At 43.3% G+C, this 20,118-nt stretch overlaps 1 protein-coding gene across 11 annotated transcripts in view; it reads left to right on the forward strand.

The window, feature by feature from the left end:
* IL1R1 (interleukin 1 receptor type 1) overlaps positions 1–20,118 on the forward strand; it is a 134,307-nt gene that overhangs the window by 94,105 nt on the left and 20,084 nt on the right. For 10 of the 11 annotated variants that reach the window (XM_027554761.1, XM_027554758.1, XM_027554762.1 and 7 more), the window contains 3 exons: positions 1,182–1,333; positions 5,056–5,155; positions 11,044–11,110. In XM_027554761.1, coding sequence (XP_027410562.1) covers positions 11,050–11,110 — 61 coding nt within the window. In that variant the 5' untranslated portion in view covers positions 1,182–1,333; positions 5,056–5,155; positions 11,044–11,049. The remainder of the gene's footprint in view (positions 1–1,181; positions 1,334–5,055; positions 5,156–11,043; positions 11,111–20,118) is intronic. The other variant, XM_027554763.1, reaches the window with a different exon arrangement.

The following is a 20,118-nucleotide window of genomic DNA, read 5'->3' on the forward strand; positions in this document are numbered from 1 at the left end:
TATGCTTCACAGTGATGAGCTCTGACGCCTTGATGCGATGCCCTGTGCTTTCTCACAGTAAATCCAAAGTGAACAACAAGGGTGGCATTTAGCACATTTAGTCTACGTGGAAGGTTTGGCATTGAGTTAGGCTGTTTTACCCACTGGGCATTGAAAGCCCTTATGCTGAGGCTTTCCCAGCTTCTCAGAGGCCCAGGGAAATGATACAGACCTGAGAAAAAATAAAATATCAGACTCCAGAATACTAAAAGTAAACTGCAGACTCGGGAGTGGATGATGAACTGGCTGCAGGATGTCTCAGAAGGGCAGTCCCATCTCAGCTTTCTGAAGTTTTCTCAAATTATGTAACCCATCACGGATCACAGCCTTATCGTGATGAAGGGGCTTACATAACTCAATGACACTATAAGCCATGCAGTGCAGGGCTACCCAGACAGAAGGGGATCAAACTAGTCAGTCCTATAGGAAATCAACCCTGAATATTCATTGGAAGGACTGATGATGCTGAAGCTGAAGTTCCCATATTTTGACTACCTGATGCAAAGAGCCAATTCGCTGGGAAAGACTGAGGGCAGGAGGAGAAGGGGGGCAACAGAGGATGAGATGGTTAGATAGCATCACTGACTCAGTGGACATGAATTTGAGCAAACTCCAAGAGATAGTGGAGGACAGAAGAGCCTGGCATGCTGCAGACCATGGGGTCAAAAAGCGTTGGACATGACTGAGCAACTGAACAGCACAACCTCAGTAGAAAATTATGTAATTTGGAATGCAGGTGTTAAAGAAGAGTGGAAAGGACAAGTGACGATTCGTAGAGGAAGCCTGTTTTTAAACAGGGCCTGGAAGTTTCTCCTAGCAGCTGGGGAGTTTCTCGGAGCGTGATTCTCAAGGTGCCTTAAGGTATGGGCTCCTTGAGGTGGTTTGACTCATTCCTGCGCCCCAGTGTACAGCAAAGTGCCAGGTGTGTGTTCAGTTAAAACAAACGAGGGGTTGTCAACCTCTGTACTCCTCACCCTGACTTGATTTCCTGAATGTTTTCTCAAAGGACGTGCTCTTTAAATGCGTGACTCACCTTTGCAAGCTTGTTTTGTTATTTTGGACACCTTGAGACCTGTGCAGTGGTGGATGACTTACCGTCTCCATTCGAGTTCACGCTCACGTGTGTGCTCTTCCTTCCCCAGGCAGCTGCGGCCCCTGAAGATGCCAGCTCCCTCCTAAGAAGTGGGCCCGCCTCCTACAGGAAACGACCTTCTCCACAGTGACCAGGCTGGTTCACCCCAGGGCCTCACCCGCCTTCTCTCATCAACAGCGGAAGCTTCCCACCGTGTTTAAGGTAGTTCTGGACTATCTCTCACTGTATACAGAATATTTTGTTTTTGTCGGTGTGTTTTTCTTTGGGACAGCTCCGTGGTTTTATCTGACTTCTGAAGGGGTCTGTGACCCTAGAAAGAATCACTGCCCACCCACTTTCCCAGGGTCACCCCCACTTTAGCTCCAGCTGTGATCTTGTGATGGTGTTCCCAGTACAGGTCTGAGCTGTCTCAACTCCAGGTCGTCCCAGATCCCCTGTGGATTTCACTTAACTTTCACCTAACTCTCATGGTCGCAGGGTCTGTCATGTGGTTCCAGGAGACCCAGGCTGGTGGTGCAGCGAGTGACACCCCTGTGGGCATCTCCTCGGCTCTGTGGGTACTGGAACCCACCCTCCTCACCCTGCCCTGCCCCTTGCTGGCACCACACGAGTGACTCAGGGCCAGTGGGTCCCAGACCCACTCAGTCACTGCTTCTCTGGCTTACCTCCCAGTGAGTCTCACTTTGTTCGTCTGTCTCTGTTGGCTGCTCATGACTGCATCCCTGCTCAACCTGGATGGCCCCTCCTTGGCTGCCTGCTCTCCCTGCCTCCTCACTCATTTCCCATTTATATTCCACGTAGGTGCCAAAATTTCCATTAAAAAAAAATCTGATCGTACACTACTCTGTGGCTTAAAGCCTTTCAATGGTTGTTTTGCCACCTACAGATTCCAGTCCCCACTCCTCAGCAAGGATCTGCGTGTTCTGGGCTCTTTCCGCCTCTCTAAGCTTTGCTGCTTTGCACCTCAACTCTGACTTACGGTCAGGAATGTGATGAATCTCCCCTGTGCTCTCCCCCCATGAGGCTCACCTCACGCCTGGGGCAGCTGTCCGCATCATGGTGTGACTCAGTGGACATGCCCACTCTCCCTGCTGGCTGGTGAGCTCCTTGAGCCCCTGGGTCAGTATTTCTAGTCTTGTTCCCAGGACCAAGTATAGACATAGGCACGCAGTTGTTGTTCAATTGTGTCTGACTTTTTGTGACGTGATGAACTGCAGCATGCCAGGCTCCCCTGTCCCCCACTGTCCTCTGGAGTTTGCTCAAACTCATGTCCATTGAGTCAGTGATGCCATCCAACCATCTCATCCTCTGTTGTCCCCTTCTCCTCCTGCCCTCAGTCTTTCCCAGAATCAGGATCTTTTCAAATGAGTCAGCTCTTCACATGAGGTGGCCAAAGTATTGGAGTTTCAGCTTCAAAACCAGTCCTTCCAAAGAACACCCAGGGCTGATCTCCTTTAGAATGGACTGGTTGGATCTCCTTGCAGTCCAAAGGACTCTCAAGAGTCTTCCCCAACACCACAGTTCAAAAGCATCAATTCTTCTGCGCTCAGCTTTCTTTATAGTCCAACTCTCCTTCCAGTGAATATTCAGGGTTGATTTCCTTCATGATTGACTAGTTTGATCTCCTTGCAGTCCAGGGGACTCTCAAGAGTCTTTTCCAGCACCACAGTTCAAAAGTTCAAAATTCACAGTTCAAAATTCTTTGGCGCTCAGACTTCTTTATGGTCCAACTCTCACATCCATACATGACCACTGAAAAAATCATAGCTTTGACTATACAAACGTTTGTCAGCAAAGTGATATCTCTGCTTTTTAATATGCTGTCTAGATTGGTCATAGCTTTCCTTTCAAGGCATGTGGTAGATCTTCAATATACAGTCATGTGGTAGATATACCAATTGACTGTATATTGACTTTACTAATTCACTCAGCAGTGAATGAGTAAAGAAATAAATGGATACCTCAAAATAATTTTACCAGAACTTATATCTATTATCAGAACATGCTGCTGCTGCTAAGTCGCTTCAGTCGTGTCCGACTCTGTGTGACCCCATAGACGGCAGCCCACCAGGCTCCCCCATCCCTGGGATTCTCCAGGCAAGAACACTGGAGTGGGTTGCCATTTCCTGCTCCAGTGCATGCAAGTAAAAAGTGAAAGTGAAGTCGCTCAGCCGTGTCCGACTCTTAGTGACCCCATGGACTGCAGCCCACCAGGCTCCTCAGTCTATGGGATTTTCCAGGCAAGAGTACTGGAGTGGGGTGCCACATGAGATGACTGATAACAGTGTTAACTCAGAGTGACCATTTGCGAGATGGTGTTCTAAGCCCTTCACATGTGGTAGCTCATTTAATCCCCACAATAGTCCTTTAAGGACAAATACTCTTATCATGGTTCCAATTTTATCCAAAGGGGGAACTGAAACACAGAGGCTGAGCTTCTATCCAGTGTGGGTATGTGGGATGTGTCTTGTGATCACATGTGAAAGTGAAGTGAAAGTGTTAGTCACTCAGTCGTGTCTGACTCTGTGCGACCCCCTGGACTGTAGCACACCAGGCTCCTCTGTCCATGGAATTCTCCAGGCAAGAATACTGGAGTGGGCTGCCATTTCCTTCTCCAGGGGATCTTCCTGTACATATGGCTGATGCCTAAATTGTGAGCGTCTTGAAGAGCAGGTTCTCATTTTATATTTCACTTGATTTACTTCGAATTTTTAAATCATATTTTATTTATTTTTGGCCACACTGAGTGGCATGTGGGGTCCCTGGTTCCCCGACCAGGGATTGAACCTGTGCTCCTTATGTTGGAAGTGCAGTCTTCACCACTGGACAACCAGGGAAGTCTCTATTTTGAATTTTTAAAATTATTTTTGTCTCTGGCACTCCCATTTTGCCTGGCATACAACAGAACATGAATGTCACTGAGGGATTTTCTGACTTGGCCAACCTTTCAAGGACTCTCAGGGTAAAAGCTAGTCCGGTTTGGCTTTGCTCTTGGAATTTTTGTGTCACTTTGGGGCATAAGGGGGATTTTGTTAATTTTGGTTGGGAGCATGTTTAGCGTGGCCTTGGGTGGTGCCTCTTTACCTGCTTCTTCTCCACTGTCCTTGCTCCCTGGGTTGTGTGACTCTTAACCCCCATCCCATGGTTTGGAGCTGATCCCCTGGCCCTAGAGTCCTGGGAATGACAGGGATTCATCAGGGGATAGAAAGTCCCCTGTGGAGGGGAAGGGGGCGTCTCCCACCTCCTCCTTTTTCCCAGAACAGTTCCAGGACAGGTGAAGTAAAACCTGGACCCCTGGGGCTGGTCTTCTGTGTTTTATGATTCTGTGTATGTGCATTCTCAGTTGCTAAGTCTTATCTGACTCTTCTGCCATCCCAGGGACTGTCTATGCCATCCAGGTTCCTCTGTCTATGGAATTTCCCAGGAAAGAATACAGGAGTGAGTTGCCATTCCCTTCTCCAGGGGTCTTCCTGACCCAGGGATAGAACCCATGTCTCTTGCATCTCCTGAACTGGCAGGCAGATTCCTTACCCTGAGCCACCTGGGAAGTGCTTTATGCATCTAACAGGATACAAAGGGCTCTGAAGTCATCATCACCTGTGTAGATGAGGAAACTGCACGAGGAGGAGTTATGTCCAAGATCACGCTGGTCTTGGACTGGTCGTTATTAAGCATTGCTTGCCCACAATTAATTTGGAGATACATCTTCAGACGCACACACTATGAATTCAGCTTGGCACCTTCCTTGTCTTCTCTGTCTACTCATCGAGCAAGCCAGAGCTTGTAACTAACAGCTGGCAGAATTCAGTTGATTTTGTGATGTCTTTGTCTCATTTTTAATAAACAAATATGGGTTATGGATTGACCTGGAACAGGTAATTGGGAAATGCATTAACCCTTTATTTTCTTCCTCTGTATTGTAGAGATTTAAAACACACTTCCTCGGGGTGACAGAGTTAATAAACCAGACGGCAGGACGTCAAAGCCTCCTATCTTATTTGATAATCTGAGTACCGTTTAAAGGTAAATATGATGATAATATTGTTAATCTCGATTATTTTGGGAGAAGGCTAATTTATGTGAATAAAATGTCAGAATTACAGGATATTTAAGGAATGTGGCCTTACTGCTCTGAGGTAGGTTTCAAGGCTTGAACCAGGTATAGAAATCATTTTCCTCATGCTGAGGGTAAGTGGAGGAGAATGGGAATGGAGGTGTTTCTCAGGCTTGTGTGTGTGTATGTGTGTGTTCAGTCACTCAGTTGTATCTGACTCTTAGCGACCCCGAACACTGTAGCCCGCCAGGCTCCTCTGTACGTGGGATTTTCCAGGCAAGAATACCGGAGTGGGTTGCCGTTTCTTACTCCAAGGGATCTTCCCAACCTAGGGATTAAATCCAAATCCTGCATTGGCAGGCAGATTCTTCACCACTGCGCCATCTGAGACGAGGCTGGTCTCTCATGCTTAGAATGTCTTTTATTCCCTGCGTTTGCAGGCACACCTCAGAGATACTGCAGTTGGGTTCTAGATCACCACAGTAACGCAAGTCACACACTTGTTGTTTCAAAGCACATATAAAAGTTTATACCATACTGCAGTCTATTAAATGAGCAATAAAAAAGCGATGTATGTACCTTAACTAAAAAATACTTTATTGCTAAAAAAGTGCTGACCACCATCTGAAGCTTCAGTGAGTTACAGCCTTTTTGCTGGTGGGGGGTCTGATCTGCTCTCAATATTGATGGCTGCTGACTGATCACAGGAGTGGTTGCTGAAGATTGGGATGGCCATGGCAATTTTTAAAAAATAAGACAGCAAAAAAAAAAAAAAAAAAAAGACAGCAGTGAACTTTGCCACATTGATTCTTCCTCTCACTTGAACACTTAGAGGCCATTGTAGGGTTATTAGTTGGCCTAATTTCAATATTTGTGTCTCAGGGAACAGGGAGGCCCAAGGAGAGCACTGAGGGACTGCCAGTTGATGGAGATGCCAGAACACACAAAATATTTGTCAATTTAGTTTGCTGTCTTTTATGGACATGGTTCGTGATAACCCCAAAACAAATTACAGTAGTAACATCAAAGACCACTGACGAGCATAAACATAATAGAAATGAAAAGGTTTGAAATGTTGTGAGAATTACCAAAGTGTGACACAGACATGAAAGGAGCAGATGGTGTTGGAAACGTGGGGTCACTTTTCCAGTAGATGGGGTCAACAAGGGGTTGCCACAAACCTTGAATTTGTTTAAAAAAAACAAAACACAACATTTGTGAAGCGCAGTAAAGCGAAGTGCAATAAAATAAGATGTGCCTGTATTTTAAAAGCACATTGTAACATTTTTATACGTTTTAATACCACTTTTTAAAATTCATTTTTAATTGGAGGATAATTAATTTTTAATGTTGTGTTGGTTTCTGCCATACATCAACATGCATCAGTCATAAGTCACATATGTCCCTTCCCTATGGAACCTCCTTCTCACCTCTCACCCCATCCCAACCCTCTAGGTTGTCACAGAGCCCCAGTTTGAGTTCATACACCAAATTCCCACTAGCTATCTGTTTTACAGTAACGTATATGTTCCTCTAGGCCCTCCTGCGCCCGTGCAGCCACCGCTCCTTGGGTGTGGGGTAGCTCCTCCCGGCTGCCGCCCCTGGCCTCAGGCTGGGGGTAGCTCCTCTTGGCTGCTCCTGCCCTGTCACAGCCTGGCACTCTCGGCCGCCGCCCCTGGCCTCGGACGTGGGGTAACTCCTCTTGGCCGCCGCCCCTCGGGCATGGGGTCCTCCTGTGCCCAGCCTGGCACTCTCGGCTTTGGCTCCTGACCTTGAACGTGGGGTAGCTCCTCTCGGCCACGTTATGTGCGCTGTCGCAGTCGCCCGCGCTGTGTGGAGGTGATGGAGTTCTAGTGGAGCTATTTCAAATCCTGAAAGATGATGCTGTGAAAGTGCTGCACTCAATATGCCAGCAAATTTGGAAAACTCGGCAGTGGCCACAGGACTGGAAAAGGTCAGTTTTCATTCCAATCCCAAAGAAAGGCAATGTCAAAGAATGCTCAAACTACCGCACAATTGCACTCATCTCACATGCTAGTAAAGTAATGCTCAAAATTTTCCAAGCCAGGCTTCAGCAATACATGAACTGTGAACTTCCAGATGTTTAAGCTGGTTTTAGAAAAGGCAGAGGAACCAGAGATCAAATTGCCAACATCCGCTGGATCATGGAAAAAGCAAGAGAGTTCCAGAAAAACATCCATTTCTGCTTTATTGACTATGGCAAAGCCTTTGACTGTGTGGATCACAATAAACTGTGGAAAATTCTGAAAGAGATGGGAATACCAGACCACCTGACCTGCCTCTTGAGAAACCTATATGCAGATCAGGAAGCAACAGTTAGAACTGGACATGGAACAACAGACTGGTTCCAAATAGGAGAAGGAGTACGTCAAGGCTGTATATTGTCACCCTGCTTATTTAACTTATATGCAGAGTACATCATGAGAAACGCTGGACTGGAAGAAACACAAGCTGGAATCAAGATTGCCAGGAGAAATATCAATAACCTCAGATATGCAGATGACACCACCCTTGTGGCAGAAAGAGGAACTAAAAAGCATCTTGATGAAAGTGAAAGAGGAGAGTGAAAAAGTTGGCTTAAAGCTCAACATTCAGAAAACGAAGATCATGGCATCTGGTCCCATCATTTCATGGGAAATAGATGGGGAAACAGTGGAAACAGTGTCAGACTTTATTTTTTGGGGGCTCCAAAATCACTGCAGATGGGGACTGCAGCCATGAAATTAAGACACTTACTCCTTGGAAGGAAAGTTATGACCAACCTAGATAGCACACTGAAAAGCAGAGACATTACTTTGCCAACAAAGGTCCATCTAGTCAAGGCTATGGTTTTTCCTGTGGTCATGTATGGATGTGAGAGTTGGACTGTGAAGAAGGCTGAGCGCTGAAGAATTGATGCTTTTGAACTGTGGTGTTGGAGAAGATTCTTGAGAGTCCCTTGGACTGCAAGGAGATCCAACCAGTCCATTCTGAAGGAGATCAGCCCTGGGATTTCTTTGGAGGGAATGATGCTAAAGCTGAAACTCCAGTACTTTGGCCACCTCATGCAAAGAATTGACTCACTGGAAAAGACTCTGATGCTGAGAGGGATTGGGGGCAGGAGGAGAAGGGGATGACAGAGGATGAGATGGCTGGATGGCATCACCGATTCAATGGACGTTGAGTCTGAGTGAACTCCAGGAGATGGTGATGGACAGGGAGGCCTGGTGTGCTGCAATTCATGGGGTCGCAAAGAGTTGGACAAGACTGAGCGACTGAACTGAACTGAACTGAATGTATATGTTTCCCTGCTACCCTCTCAATTTATCTCACCCTCCCTTCCCCCTTAAATAGAATATTTTTCAGGTAACATTCTAATGATTTCATGTTATCAGAATCTGGGTTTGTGATGTCTTAGTTAAAATATTTTGTGTTTGCAAGTAACTTATGGCTAGAGAAAATTAGGCAAGTCTCATCTTCTGTAAAACTAAAACGACATATATTTTTCCAAAGCATGAGATTATATGGTCTGCCCTGGACACTGCCCCCAAGGTTGGGTATAGAGGACAGGTATTTTTTAGTTCATTTTCTCAGCCATCCTGTGAGCACTTACCATGGGCTTCTGAATTCCCAAATCAGCACAGTGCTGGATGCAGTGATAGGGAAGCTGTGGTTCCTGTCCCCGTGGGGCTTCCTGTCCTGGGGTAACAGCAGTGACATACGTTATTACATTCATGCTGGTTGCTGTGGGGGCCCAGAGGAGGAAGGAATAGCCAGGCAAGTGTACTGGGGGCTCCCTGGGGTGGTGGGAGGAGGGTGACCCTGGTTGAGACCAGATGGATTGGGAGGGACCTTGGGAGGTGAAGGGCAGAGCCAAGCCAAGGGCTCTGGGGTTGGAGCACAGGGCAAGGTGAAGGCTGACAGTGGAGGGGCGGGGAACAGGGAGGCGGAGGCTTGAGTCTGAAGGGAGCAGTCAGAGCCTCAGCACCAAGGAGCTGTGCTCAGGGCTGTGGACTGTTTGGGGTGCACTGGGGAGCCAGTGCAGGTGTTTTGACCTGATCATTTGGTAATCTCTGGTTCAACCAGTTTGGTAATCCCTGGAGATGGACCAGTTAGTGCTGGCGAGAGCAGCTCTGGGGTGGCAGGCGTCAGGGTCACTGAGCCGGCATCTCTCATTGGGGGTGCGTGTGTGCACACGTGTGCATGCAGTGTGTGTGTTTGTGTGTGTGTGTGTGTGTGCGTGCGTGCACATGGCAGAGTTGTCCCTATCACTGAGGTGGGGAGCAAGTTTGGTGGGGAGAATAAATTTGCTTTGAGGCCTGTGGAATATGAGGAATTCATAGGTTGTTGGATAAACTTGTACATTAGGGGCTTCCCTAAGTGGCTCAGATGGTAAAGAATCTGCCTGCAATGCAGGAGATCTAGGTTCAATCCCTGGGTCAAGAAGATCCCCTGGAGATGGATATGGCAACCCACTCCAGGATTCTTGCCTGGGAAATCCCATGGACAGAGGAGTCTGGTGGGCTATAGTCCATGGGGTCGCAAAGAGTCAGATATGACTGAGTGAATTAACACTTTTCTCACTTTCATAAATTCATTGGAAGCAGGAGATTGGAGTTTGGTGCACATAATTGCAACTCCACCTCCACCCCCTGCTTCCACCTCAGGAGTACCGAACAGGAACATTCCAAAAGGAAAAGGGGCCTTCATGTGGGCTTGAGTAGTTTAGAAAGGTAGGCAAAAGGAGTATTTTTTTTTTCCTTTTTCAATTCCAATTGATATTATTTTAGTGATGTTTAATGGATAAGACCCTGGGCATGCTTTCCTTCTGGCATCAGTCAAATGCTTGACCTGATTATGCCCCCTGCCATGGATATGGACAGAATGTTATGAAATCAAAATCACAGGTTACCAGGGGCTTCCCTGGTGGCTCAGTCTGTAAACAATCTGCCTGCAATGCAGGAAACCTGGGTTCTGTCCCTGGGTCAGGAAGTTCCCCTGGAGGAAGAAATGACAACCCACTCCAGTATTGGCTGAGAAATTCCATGGACAGAGGAGCCTAGTGGGCTACAGTCCACAAGGTCGCAAGAGCTGGATGCAACTCAGTGGCTAAAGCACCACCAGGACCTCAGTTTAATATATAGCCCGGTGGCTGGTCAATGCCTGTTGTAGCTGCTGCTCTGTTGGTGTGGCTTCTCAACTATGCAGAGGGCTGTGGAGGTTTTTTTGGGTTTTTTTGGTAAGGTTAATACATGTTTATTGTAGAAATTTTAAATTGAAAGCTCTAGTAAGCCTTTTCTGGGGCTTACTAGAACAATCATAAGAACCAACCCAATTGTAATATATTATGTCTTGCAGTCTTTCTGGTTCATTTCTATGCAGCTGTGCCATTTCATCCAAAGGGTTTAGTGTCATACGTTATAAAGGGAAGGTGTGACCTTTGGCAGGATCTGGAAGTCTGGGGCTTTGCACATGGGTCCTGACAGTGGATGTGTTCTAGGCGGGCAACAGATCCATCTAAGTAGAGACAAAATGCTTTGATGGTCTAGTGAGTAGTCTACTTGGGATGAAGCATAGGTTGGATTTCGGGGAAATTTAAATGGAAATGAATGATGGCACAGATGATGGAAGTTTTGTTCATCTTAAATTATCTGAGCTTGTCCCCAGTTCTGTTAAAAATCTTCATCCTCCTTTTACCCATTTCGCATCACAAAGCATGATCACATAAACGATGTAGGGAGACTAGCCTATCAGTGTGACTTGGGGGTGAGGGTGAAGCCAGGTGGGGAGTCAATGTATATAGCTTTAGAGATTTGCGGTGAATAGTTACTTTTTAAATTTTTGTTTGTTTCTGCAGGAGAATATGAAAGTATTACTCAGGCTTCTTTGTTTCATGACTTTACTGATTCCTTCTCTGGAGGCTGGTGAGTAAAGCATTTCCTTGTGTTCGTGTCTAAGAAAATCTGTTACGTAGAATACCTGTGGTACCTTCCTTAACAGCATCATTTTTCTTACCTGTGTCTTTGGATTTCCAGGTCACAGAACTGTATTGCTGGATGCCCTTTCAACATCTTTACTTTTCATTCTCTCATTTGTCCATTGGGAAACTGAAGCCCAGGGAGGTTAGGAGCCCACGGTCATGAGGCTATTTCAGAGCAAGAGCTGTAATCCATACCACCAATATCTAGTCCAAGTCTCTCCCCACTTTGTTGCTGCTTAGAGTATGTTCTGGGGGTTCCTGGCTTTCATTTGGAAGAGGTGTAAAATGCAGTCTTTATGAACCCACAGCTGACAGTTCTTTATTGTTTCCATTTATTCATCTTTACTCTTCCCCTCTCTCTCTCTTACTGCAAATGCATTTAGCCCTACTATGTGCCAGGCTTTGCTACTGGGGCTACAACCATGAATAATCCAAACAGAAATATCTATCTGCATGGGGTTTACATTCCAGTAATGGACAGAGACAATACCTTAGATAAATAAATATATATTATGTCATATGTTGCTAAGTGTAGTGAGAAAAAAAAAAGCAGGAAAAGGAAGGTATAAAGTTTTGGGATTGGGGTGGGCAGAAGGTTACATTTTTTTTTTGATAGTGTGGCCAGCAAAGATCTCATCAAGAAGTTGACCTTTGACTTGACCCTGAAGGAGGGGGTCGAGGGAGCTATATAGACCAGGTTGGGGGTGGAGAAATATTCTAGGCAGCCTGTGCCAAGGTCCTGAGGCCAGGAGTACTGGCATGCTCCAGGAACTAAAATCCGCTGTGGCTAGAACAGAGTGAAAGGTGAGGGGTATGATTTGAGTGATAGAGATTAGGGGAGGGTTGACCATGTAGAGAACTTAGTGACCTTTCTAAGGATCTTGGCTTGTACTCTGAAATGGGAAGACTGTGTAGGTTTCCTGTTTAAACCTAGAGAGGTGATTTTTTTTTTTTTTTTTGGTTGCACTCTGTGGCTTGTGGGAACTTAGTTCCCCAACCAAGGGTTGAACCCAGGCCCTCTACAGTGTAAGTGTGGAGACCTAACCACTGGACTGCCAGGAAATTTATATTTTACAGGCTCATTCTGGTTCTTATACTGTGAACAGACCATTGGGAGGCAAAGGGAGAAATAGGCCAGTTAGGAGGTGGTTACAGTGGTTCAGAAAAGCTATGAAGGTAAGCTATTCAAGGGTGACAAGGAGAATTGAATTGTCAGAGTCTGGATATACTTTGATGACAGAGCCAAGAGGATTTTCAGATAGAGTGGATGTGGGTGTGAGGGGCAGAGGGTTTTAGTCTGAGCACATGCAGAGTGGAGTTGCCATTGATGAGAGGGGGAAGGTCATGTGTTCAGACTGGACATGTTACGGCTGTTGTTCAGTTGCTAAGATGTGTCCGACTCTTTGTGACCCCATGGACTGCAGCACACCAGGCTTCCCTATTCCTTCACCATCTCCCAGAATTTGCTCAAGCTTATGTGCATCGAGTCGGTGATGCCATCTAACCATTTCATTCTCTGCCACCCTCTTCTTCTCTTGCCCTCAGTCTTTCCCAGCATCAGGGTCTTTTCCAGTGAATCGGCTCTTCACATCATGTGGCCAAAGTATCGATCTTCAGCATCAGCATCAGTCCTTCCAATGAATATTCAGGGTTGGTTACCTTTAGGACTGACTGTGTTTTATCTCCTTGCCGTCCAAGGGACTCTCAAGAGTCTTCTCACCACAATAGCTGTTAGATGTCTACATAGTGATTTGAGCTGTCTGGAGCTAGAGATTGGAAGAATAAAGTTGAAGACCTTGGCAAGCAGCTGGTATTCAAACTCTGAGACTCAATGGGGAGTGAGGGTGGTTAGAAAAGAACAGAGTGTCAAGGAGCGAACTCCACAGCTCTCCAAGAATAGGTGGTCAGGCTCCCACTCATCCAAGAGCCAGTGACAGACTGGCCAGAAATGTAGGAGGAGAACCAGACAATGTTCTGGAAGCCAAGTGAAGAACCTATTTCAAGGATGAGGATAACACATGTGCAGTGCAATGGATGGCGTCACTGACTCAAGGGACATGAATTTGAGCAAACTCCAGGAGATAGTGAAGGACAGAGAGGCCTGGTGTGCTGCAGACCATGGGGTTGCAAAGAGTCAGACAGCACTGAGTGACTGAACAACAGCAGCCATGCGGATGTGTTATGTAAGATGATGTTTGAAAGTCGTTGATTTAGCAACTTAAAAGTCATAGGTGACGTGGTCAGAACAGTTTTGGTGGAGCGGTTGGGCAAACCCCAGATAAACAGGAGAGTGTGTTGAGCTGAGTTCTTAAGGCTTACTCTTTTACCACTGTTAATTGTTGTTGCTACTGCTCTTCCTAGGAGTGAAATATTTACCAGTCCTGGCTCAGTGCAGGTGCCATGCTGAGGCCTAGCGACTTCTGTTTCAATACTGTTTTTAAGCAGCTTTAAAGGAGGTTATAATAGACTCACAGTAAACCACACATTTAAGGTATACAATTTGATGTGTTGGCATACATATCCACCCATGAAACCATCACAATCCCAGATAATATTTAAATAAGCATAAATTGGTTTAGAAAGATTGGACTACTTAACAATATTGAGTCTTCTGATCAAAGAACAAAGTATAGACGTCTTCATTGTCTTTGATCTCTTAACATTTATTTAAATAAATTTAATCTTTATAAATTTATTTTGTAATTTTCATTGGATTGGTCTGATGCATCTTTTGTCAGATTTATCCTTAATTATTCATATCTATTGAGGCTATTATAAAAGGTATTTTCAAAAATCCAGTTTCTAATTGTTTTGATAATATAAACTCATTCCTATTTACATATTCATATTATATCCTACAACTGAGGAACCCCTCTAGATCTTTTGTAGATTTCTTTGCATATTAAAGATTTCATAGCATATTCTACATAGATAATCACATCGTGTGCAAATAGACATTTTATTTTCTCCTTCAATCTTAATGCTATTTCTTTTTCTTGCCCTAATACACTAATTATGTCTTCCAATACAATGTTGAATAAAAGTGGTTAGAGTGGACATTCTTACCTTCTTGCTCATCTTATATATGACAGCTATAAGTTTTTTTATAGCTGTCCTCTATTAGGTCTATTTCTGCTTTATTGACTATGCCAAAGCCTTTGACTGTGTGGATCACAATAAACTGTGGAAAATTCTGAAAGAGATGGGAATACCAGACCACCTGATCTGCCTCTTGAGAAATTTGTATGCAGGTCAGGAAGCAACAGTTCGAACTGGACATGGAACAACAGACTGGTTCCAAATAGGAAAAGGATTATGTCAAGGCTGTATATTGTCACCCTGCTTATTTAACTTATATGCAGAGTACATCATGAGAAACACTGGACTGGAAGAAACACAAGCTGGAATCAAGATTGCCAGGAGAAATATCAATAACCTCAGATATGCAGATGACACCACCCTTATGGCAGAAAGTGAAGAGGAACTAAAAAGCCTCTTGATGAAAGTGAAAGTGGAGAGTGAAAAATTTGGCTTAAAGCTCAACATTCAGAAAATGAAGATCATGGCATCCGGTCCCATCACTTCATGGGAAATAGATGGGGAAACAGTGGAAACAGTGTCAGACTTTATTTTTCTGGGCTCGAAAATCACTGCAGATGGTGATTGTAGCCATGAAATTAAAAGACGCTTACTCCTTGGAAGGAAAGTTATGACCAACCTAGATAGCATATTGAAAAGCAGAGACATTACTTTGCCAACAAAGGTTCGTCTAGTCAAGGCTATGGTTTTTCCAGTGGTCACGTATGGATGTGAGAGTTGGACTGTGAAGAAGGCTGAGCGCCGAAGAATTGATGCTTTTGAACTGTGGTGTTGGAGAAGACTCTTGAGAGTCCCTTGGACTGCAAGGAGATCCAACCAGTCCATTCTGAAGGAGATCAGCCCTGGGATTTCTTTGGAAGGAATGATGCTAAAGCTGAAACTCCAGTACTTTGGCCACCTCATGCGAAGAGTTGACTCACTGGAAAAGTCTCTGATGCTGAGAGGGATTGGGGGCAGGAGGAGAAGGAGACGACAGAGGATGAGATGGCTGGATGGCATCACTGATTCGATGGACGTGAGTCTGAGTGAACTCTGGGAGTTGGTGATGGACAGGAAGGCCTGGCGTGCTGCGATTCATGGGGTTGCAAAGACTCAGACATGACTGAGCGACTGATCTGATCTGATCTGATTAGGTTTAGGAAGTTCCCACCTATTTCTAGTTTTGTTTGTCGCTATTTTTCTTGGATAAGAACCCAACTTTGCATTCCTAGCATGTTATGTACCTCACAATGCACTGTTGGTTTTTAATATACTGTAGGATTCGATTTGCTATGATGTTTAAAAAATGTTTGCATCTGTATTCTATGATGAAGACTTTGGTCTTTGGTTTGGGAATTAGAATAATACTTATTTCACAGAGTGAATTGGGAAGTGTTTCTGACTCTTCAATTTTCTGAAAGAGTTTGTGTAAAATTGGTGTTTTCCTTCCATGAATATACCAGTGAAACCATCTAGGCTTGAAATTTTGTTGTTCTTGTTGTTGGGTTTTTTTCCTTAAAAAAATTTTTTTTATTGAAATATAGTTGATTTACAATATTCTGAAAGAACTAACTTTTGATATATTTAGTTTTTCTCTGTTGTTTTTGTTTTTTATTTCATTGATTTTTCTCTTGGAGCCATATCATTTACTATCTTATGCTTACTTAGGTTTTAATTTTTTCTGATTTATTAAGTGGAAACTGAAGTTATTAATTTGAGCTCTTTTTTCATACAGAGGTATTTAATGCTATTGACTTTCCTGTAGCTATTTTTTTCCTTTGCATGACACAAGTGTTGATATGTTGTATTTTATCATTCAGATCAAAATACTTTCTAATTTCCTCTTTGATGCATGGGTTATTTAGAATATTTTTCTTTTAAGGTTTTAAACACATCAGTGAATTCCTAGATATTTTTCTGTTATTGATTTCTAATTTAATTCAGCTGTCACCAGAGAACATCCTTTAAACCCTTTTAAGTTTGTTAACTGTTGGGTTATGAACAAGAATATGGTTTATCTTGATAAGTTTTCTTGTGTGCAATTAAAAAGAATGTGTATTTGGTTGTTGGGTAAGATTTTCTGTAAATACTAATTATGCCAGATTGGTTGATAGTATCGTTCAAATCTTCTACATCATTGCTGCTTTTCTAATTGTTCTACTTGTTCTGTCAGTACTGTGAGTAGTGTTGAAATCTCTGGACTCTAATTGTAGGTTTCTCTCTCTCTCTTTGCAGTTCTATCAGTTTTTGCTTTATGTCTTCTGAAACACTGTCAACAGGTGAATAAATGTCTAAGATTACCATGTACCTCTTGACAAATGACTCCTTTGTCATAATTAAATGACTTTTTTCCCCTGGAAATATGCTTTAGTGTAAAATCTACTTTGATAATAATGTAGTAACCATTCAAATCTTCTTTTAATTAACATAATATTTCTCTCCCCTCTCCGCTTTTACTTTTAAGGTGTTTTTACACTTAAAGTGTGTATATGTGTGGGTTTGTGTGTATGTTAGCATATAGTAGGATCCTTTTTTTTAAAATCAAATCTGACTATCTCTGCCTTTCAATTGGGTTACTTAGACCATGAAAAAAATGTAATATGATTATTAGTATATTTGGGTTTTATTTTAGGAGCTTGTGATTTTATTTTCTCCTTGTACTATTATTTCTTTGTTATCTTTTCCTCTCTTTTTGTTTTTGCTGCCTTTTGGATAAATTGAGAATTTTCATGATTTATTTTATCTTCTATGTTGGCTTATGATAACTTTAAAAAAATAGCTGCCCTAGTACTTATGGTATCCACCTTTAACTTATCAGAAATGGCAACCCACTCCAGTATTCTTGCCTGGAAAATCCCATGAACAGAGGAGCCTGGTTGGCTACTGTCCATGGGGTCGCAAAGAGTTGGACACAACTGAGTGACTTCACTTAATCGACTTTTATATACCTTCAAGTGATTGTGAAGTGAAGTCGCTCAGTTGTGTCCGACTCTTTGCGACCCCATAGACTGTAGTACCAGTTCACAAATAGTATAAAAAACCTAGAATACATCCACTTCTCCCTTCTTGAACTTTGCCCCTTTGTTTCCACACATGTTACATCTTCAGATGTTATAGGTCTCACAATCATTGTTTTTGCTTTAAACATTTAATTATCTTTCAGTACAGTTCAGTTGCTCAGTCATGTCTGACTCTTTGTGACCTCATGGACTGATGGCAGCATGCCAGGCTTCCCTGTCTATTACTAACTCCCAGAGCCTGCTTGAACTCCTGTCCATCGAGTCGGTGATGCCATCCAACCATCTCATCCTCTGTCGTCCCCCTTCTCCTCCTGCCTTCAATCTTTCCCAGCATCAGAGTCTTTTCCAATGAGTCAGTTCTTTGTATCAGGTAACCAAAGTACTGGAACTTCAGCTTCAGCATCAGTCCTTCCAATGAATATTCAGGACTGATTTCCTTTTGGATTGAAAAGTTTGATATCCTTGCAGTCCCAGGGGCTCTCAAGGATCTTCTCCAATGGCACAGTTCAAAAGCATCAGTTTTTCAGTGCTCAACTTTCTTTATGGTCCGTCTCTCACACCCATACATGACTACTGGAAAAACCATAGCTTTGACTATATGGACCTTTGTTGGTATAATGTCTCTGCTTTTTAATATGCTGTCTAGGTTTGTCATAGCTTTTCTTCCAAGGAGCAAGCATCTTTTAATTTCATGGCTGCAGTCACCATCTGCAGTGATTTTGGAGCCCAAGAAAATAAAGTCTGTCACTGTTTCCATTGTCTCCCCGTCTATTTGCCATGAAGTGATCTTTAGTTATCTTTAAAGAGATTTAAATAAAATGAAAAACATTATGATTACCCATGTAGTAAACATTTCTGGGGCTATTTATTCCTTTATGTAGATTCATTTTTTTTCATCTGATACTGTTTTTCTTTCTTTCTAAAGGACCTCCTTACATTTTTTGTCAGTACAAGTGTGCTGGTGATAGTTTATACATATATGAAAATAAATTTTTAAAAGTAATATTTTAAAAGTATGAAAAAGTATTTTGCCTCTATTTCTTTATTTTGCCTCTATTTCTGCCTCTATAATTTATTCAAGCAAGATAATCAGTGAATACAAAAGTAATTGCATGAAAAGTATCTATAGACTATGCACGTAATCTCAAAATACCACCTATCAAATTGCTTATTAATTGAAAAGAGACACTGTATAGTTGAAAGACCTGGAGGATAAAATTTAGCCGGATGATCCAATTTTGCATCACTGAAAATGGAGCATACTGATATTATGTGTTTTCTGTGATGATGGAATAGGGATGAATATTATTAACCAGGTATTACCAGTTGTCTGGCTTGAATTTTACAGTGTTGCCTCTATTTCTGAAAGATACTTTCCCTGGATGTAGAGTTCTAGGTAGATGATTTTGTTTTCCTTTTAGTACTTATCTTAATTCTTCTCTCTTCTGGCTTGTATTGTTTCTGGTAAGAAGGCTGCATCATTTTTGTCTTACGTGGTGTGGTTTTCTTCATGTTTCTTTGGGGATCATTGGGGATCATTGTGACTTTGGGGTCTGTGGTGGGTACGTCATTTTCATAAAATCCTGAAAAATTTCAACTTGTATTTCTTCAAAGACTTTTCCTGTTCCAGGAAGACAGGCCCTCTCCTGCCCTTAAGGGATTCATGTTACATGAACTGAGGAATGCTCAGTCCTGTAGTCCTCCAGAACTCGCTCCTCCTCTGGGTGCAGCTGTAATCTCTTTGGTATCCTGCCCTCCAGTCTCTTCGTTTACCTGGACTCCCAGGTCCATCTCCTCAGCTCAAGAAAGAACACTGGGTTTTGCCTACTTTCCTCCCTGCAGTGCCACAGTTTAGAATCTCCCTCTACACAATACTTTGGGAAAACTCTAGGGTTCCCCTCCTTCTGTGTCCTGACTTTGTGGTACTTCTGTCCTTTGTTCCCTGACATTCAATGTCTTGAACATTGTTGTTTCACATACTTTGTCCATTTTTTTAAGCTGTTCAGGTGGGGGGGCAAATTAAGGTTATTCCATCTTTTTATTAAAACAGCTATACAGAGGGGATGAGAGAGGTTAAATAACTTGCTCAAGGACACAGGTAGTAAGTGACTAGAAATCTTTCAGACTTCCAAGATAATTCTCTTAATTGTCAGGTTCTTAACACTCTCCTGTATAACACAAAGAAAGGCAATGCCAAAGAATGTTCGAACTATTGCACAATTGCACTCATCTCACACGCTAGTAAAGTAATGTTCAAAATTCTCCAAGCCATGCTTCAGCAATATGTGAACCGTGAACTTCCAGATGTTCAAGCTGGTTTTAGAAAAGGCAGAGGAACCAGAGATCAAATTGCCAACATCCCCTGGATCATGGAAAAAGCACTCATCTCACATGCTAGTAAAGTAATGCTCAAAATTCTCCAAGCCATGCTTCAGCAATATGTGAACCGTGAACTTCCAGATGTTCAAGCTGGTTTTAGAAAAGGCAGAGGAACCAGAGATCAAATTGCCAGCATCCGCTGGATAATAGAAAAAGCAAGAGAGATCCAGAAAAACATCTATTTCTGCTTTATTGATTATGCCAATGCCTTTGACTGTGTGGATCACAACAAACTGTGGAAAATTCTGTAAGAGATGGGGATACCAGACCATCTGACCTGTCTCTTGAGAAACCTGTATGCAGGTCAGGAAGCAACAGTTCGAACTGGACATGGAATAGCAGACTGGTTCCAAATAGGAAAAGGAGTACTTCAAGGCTGTATATTGTCACCCTGCTTATTTAACTTATATGCAGAGTACATCATGAGAAACGCTGGGCTGGAAGAAGCACAAGCTGGAATCAAGATTGCCGGGAG

The sequence above is a fragment of the Bos indicus x Bos taurus genome, chromosome 11 (assembly GCF_003369695.1).
Source record: "Bos indicus x Bos taurus breed Angus x Brahman F1 hybrid chromosome 11, Bos_hybrid_MaternalHap_v2.0, whole genome shotgun sequence".
Classification (NCBI taxonomy): domain Eukaryota; kingdom Metazoa; phylum Chordata; class Mammalia; order Artiodactyla; family Bovidae; genus Bos; species Bos indicus x Bos taurus.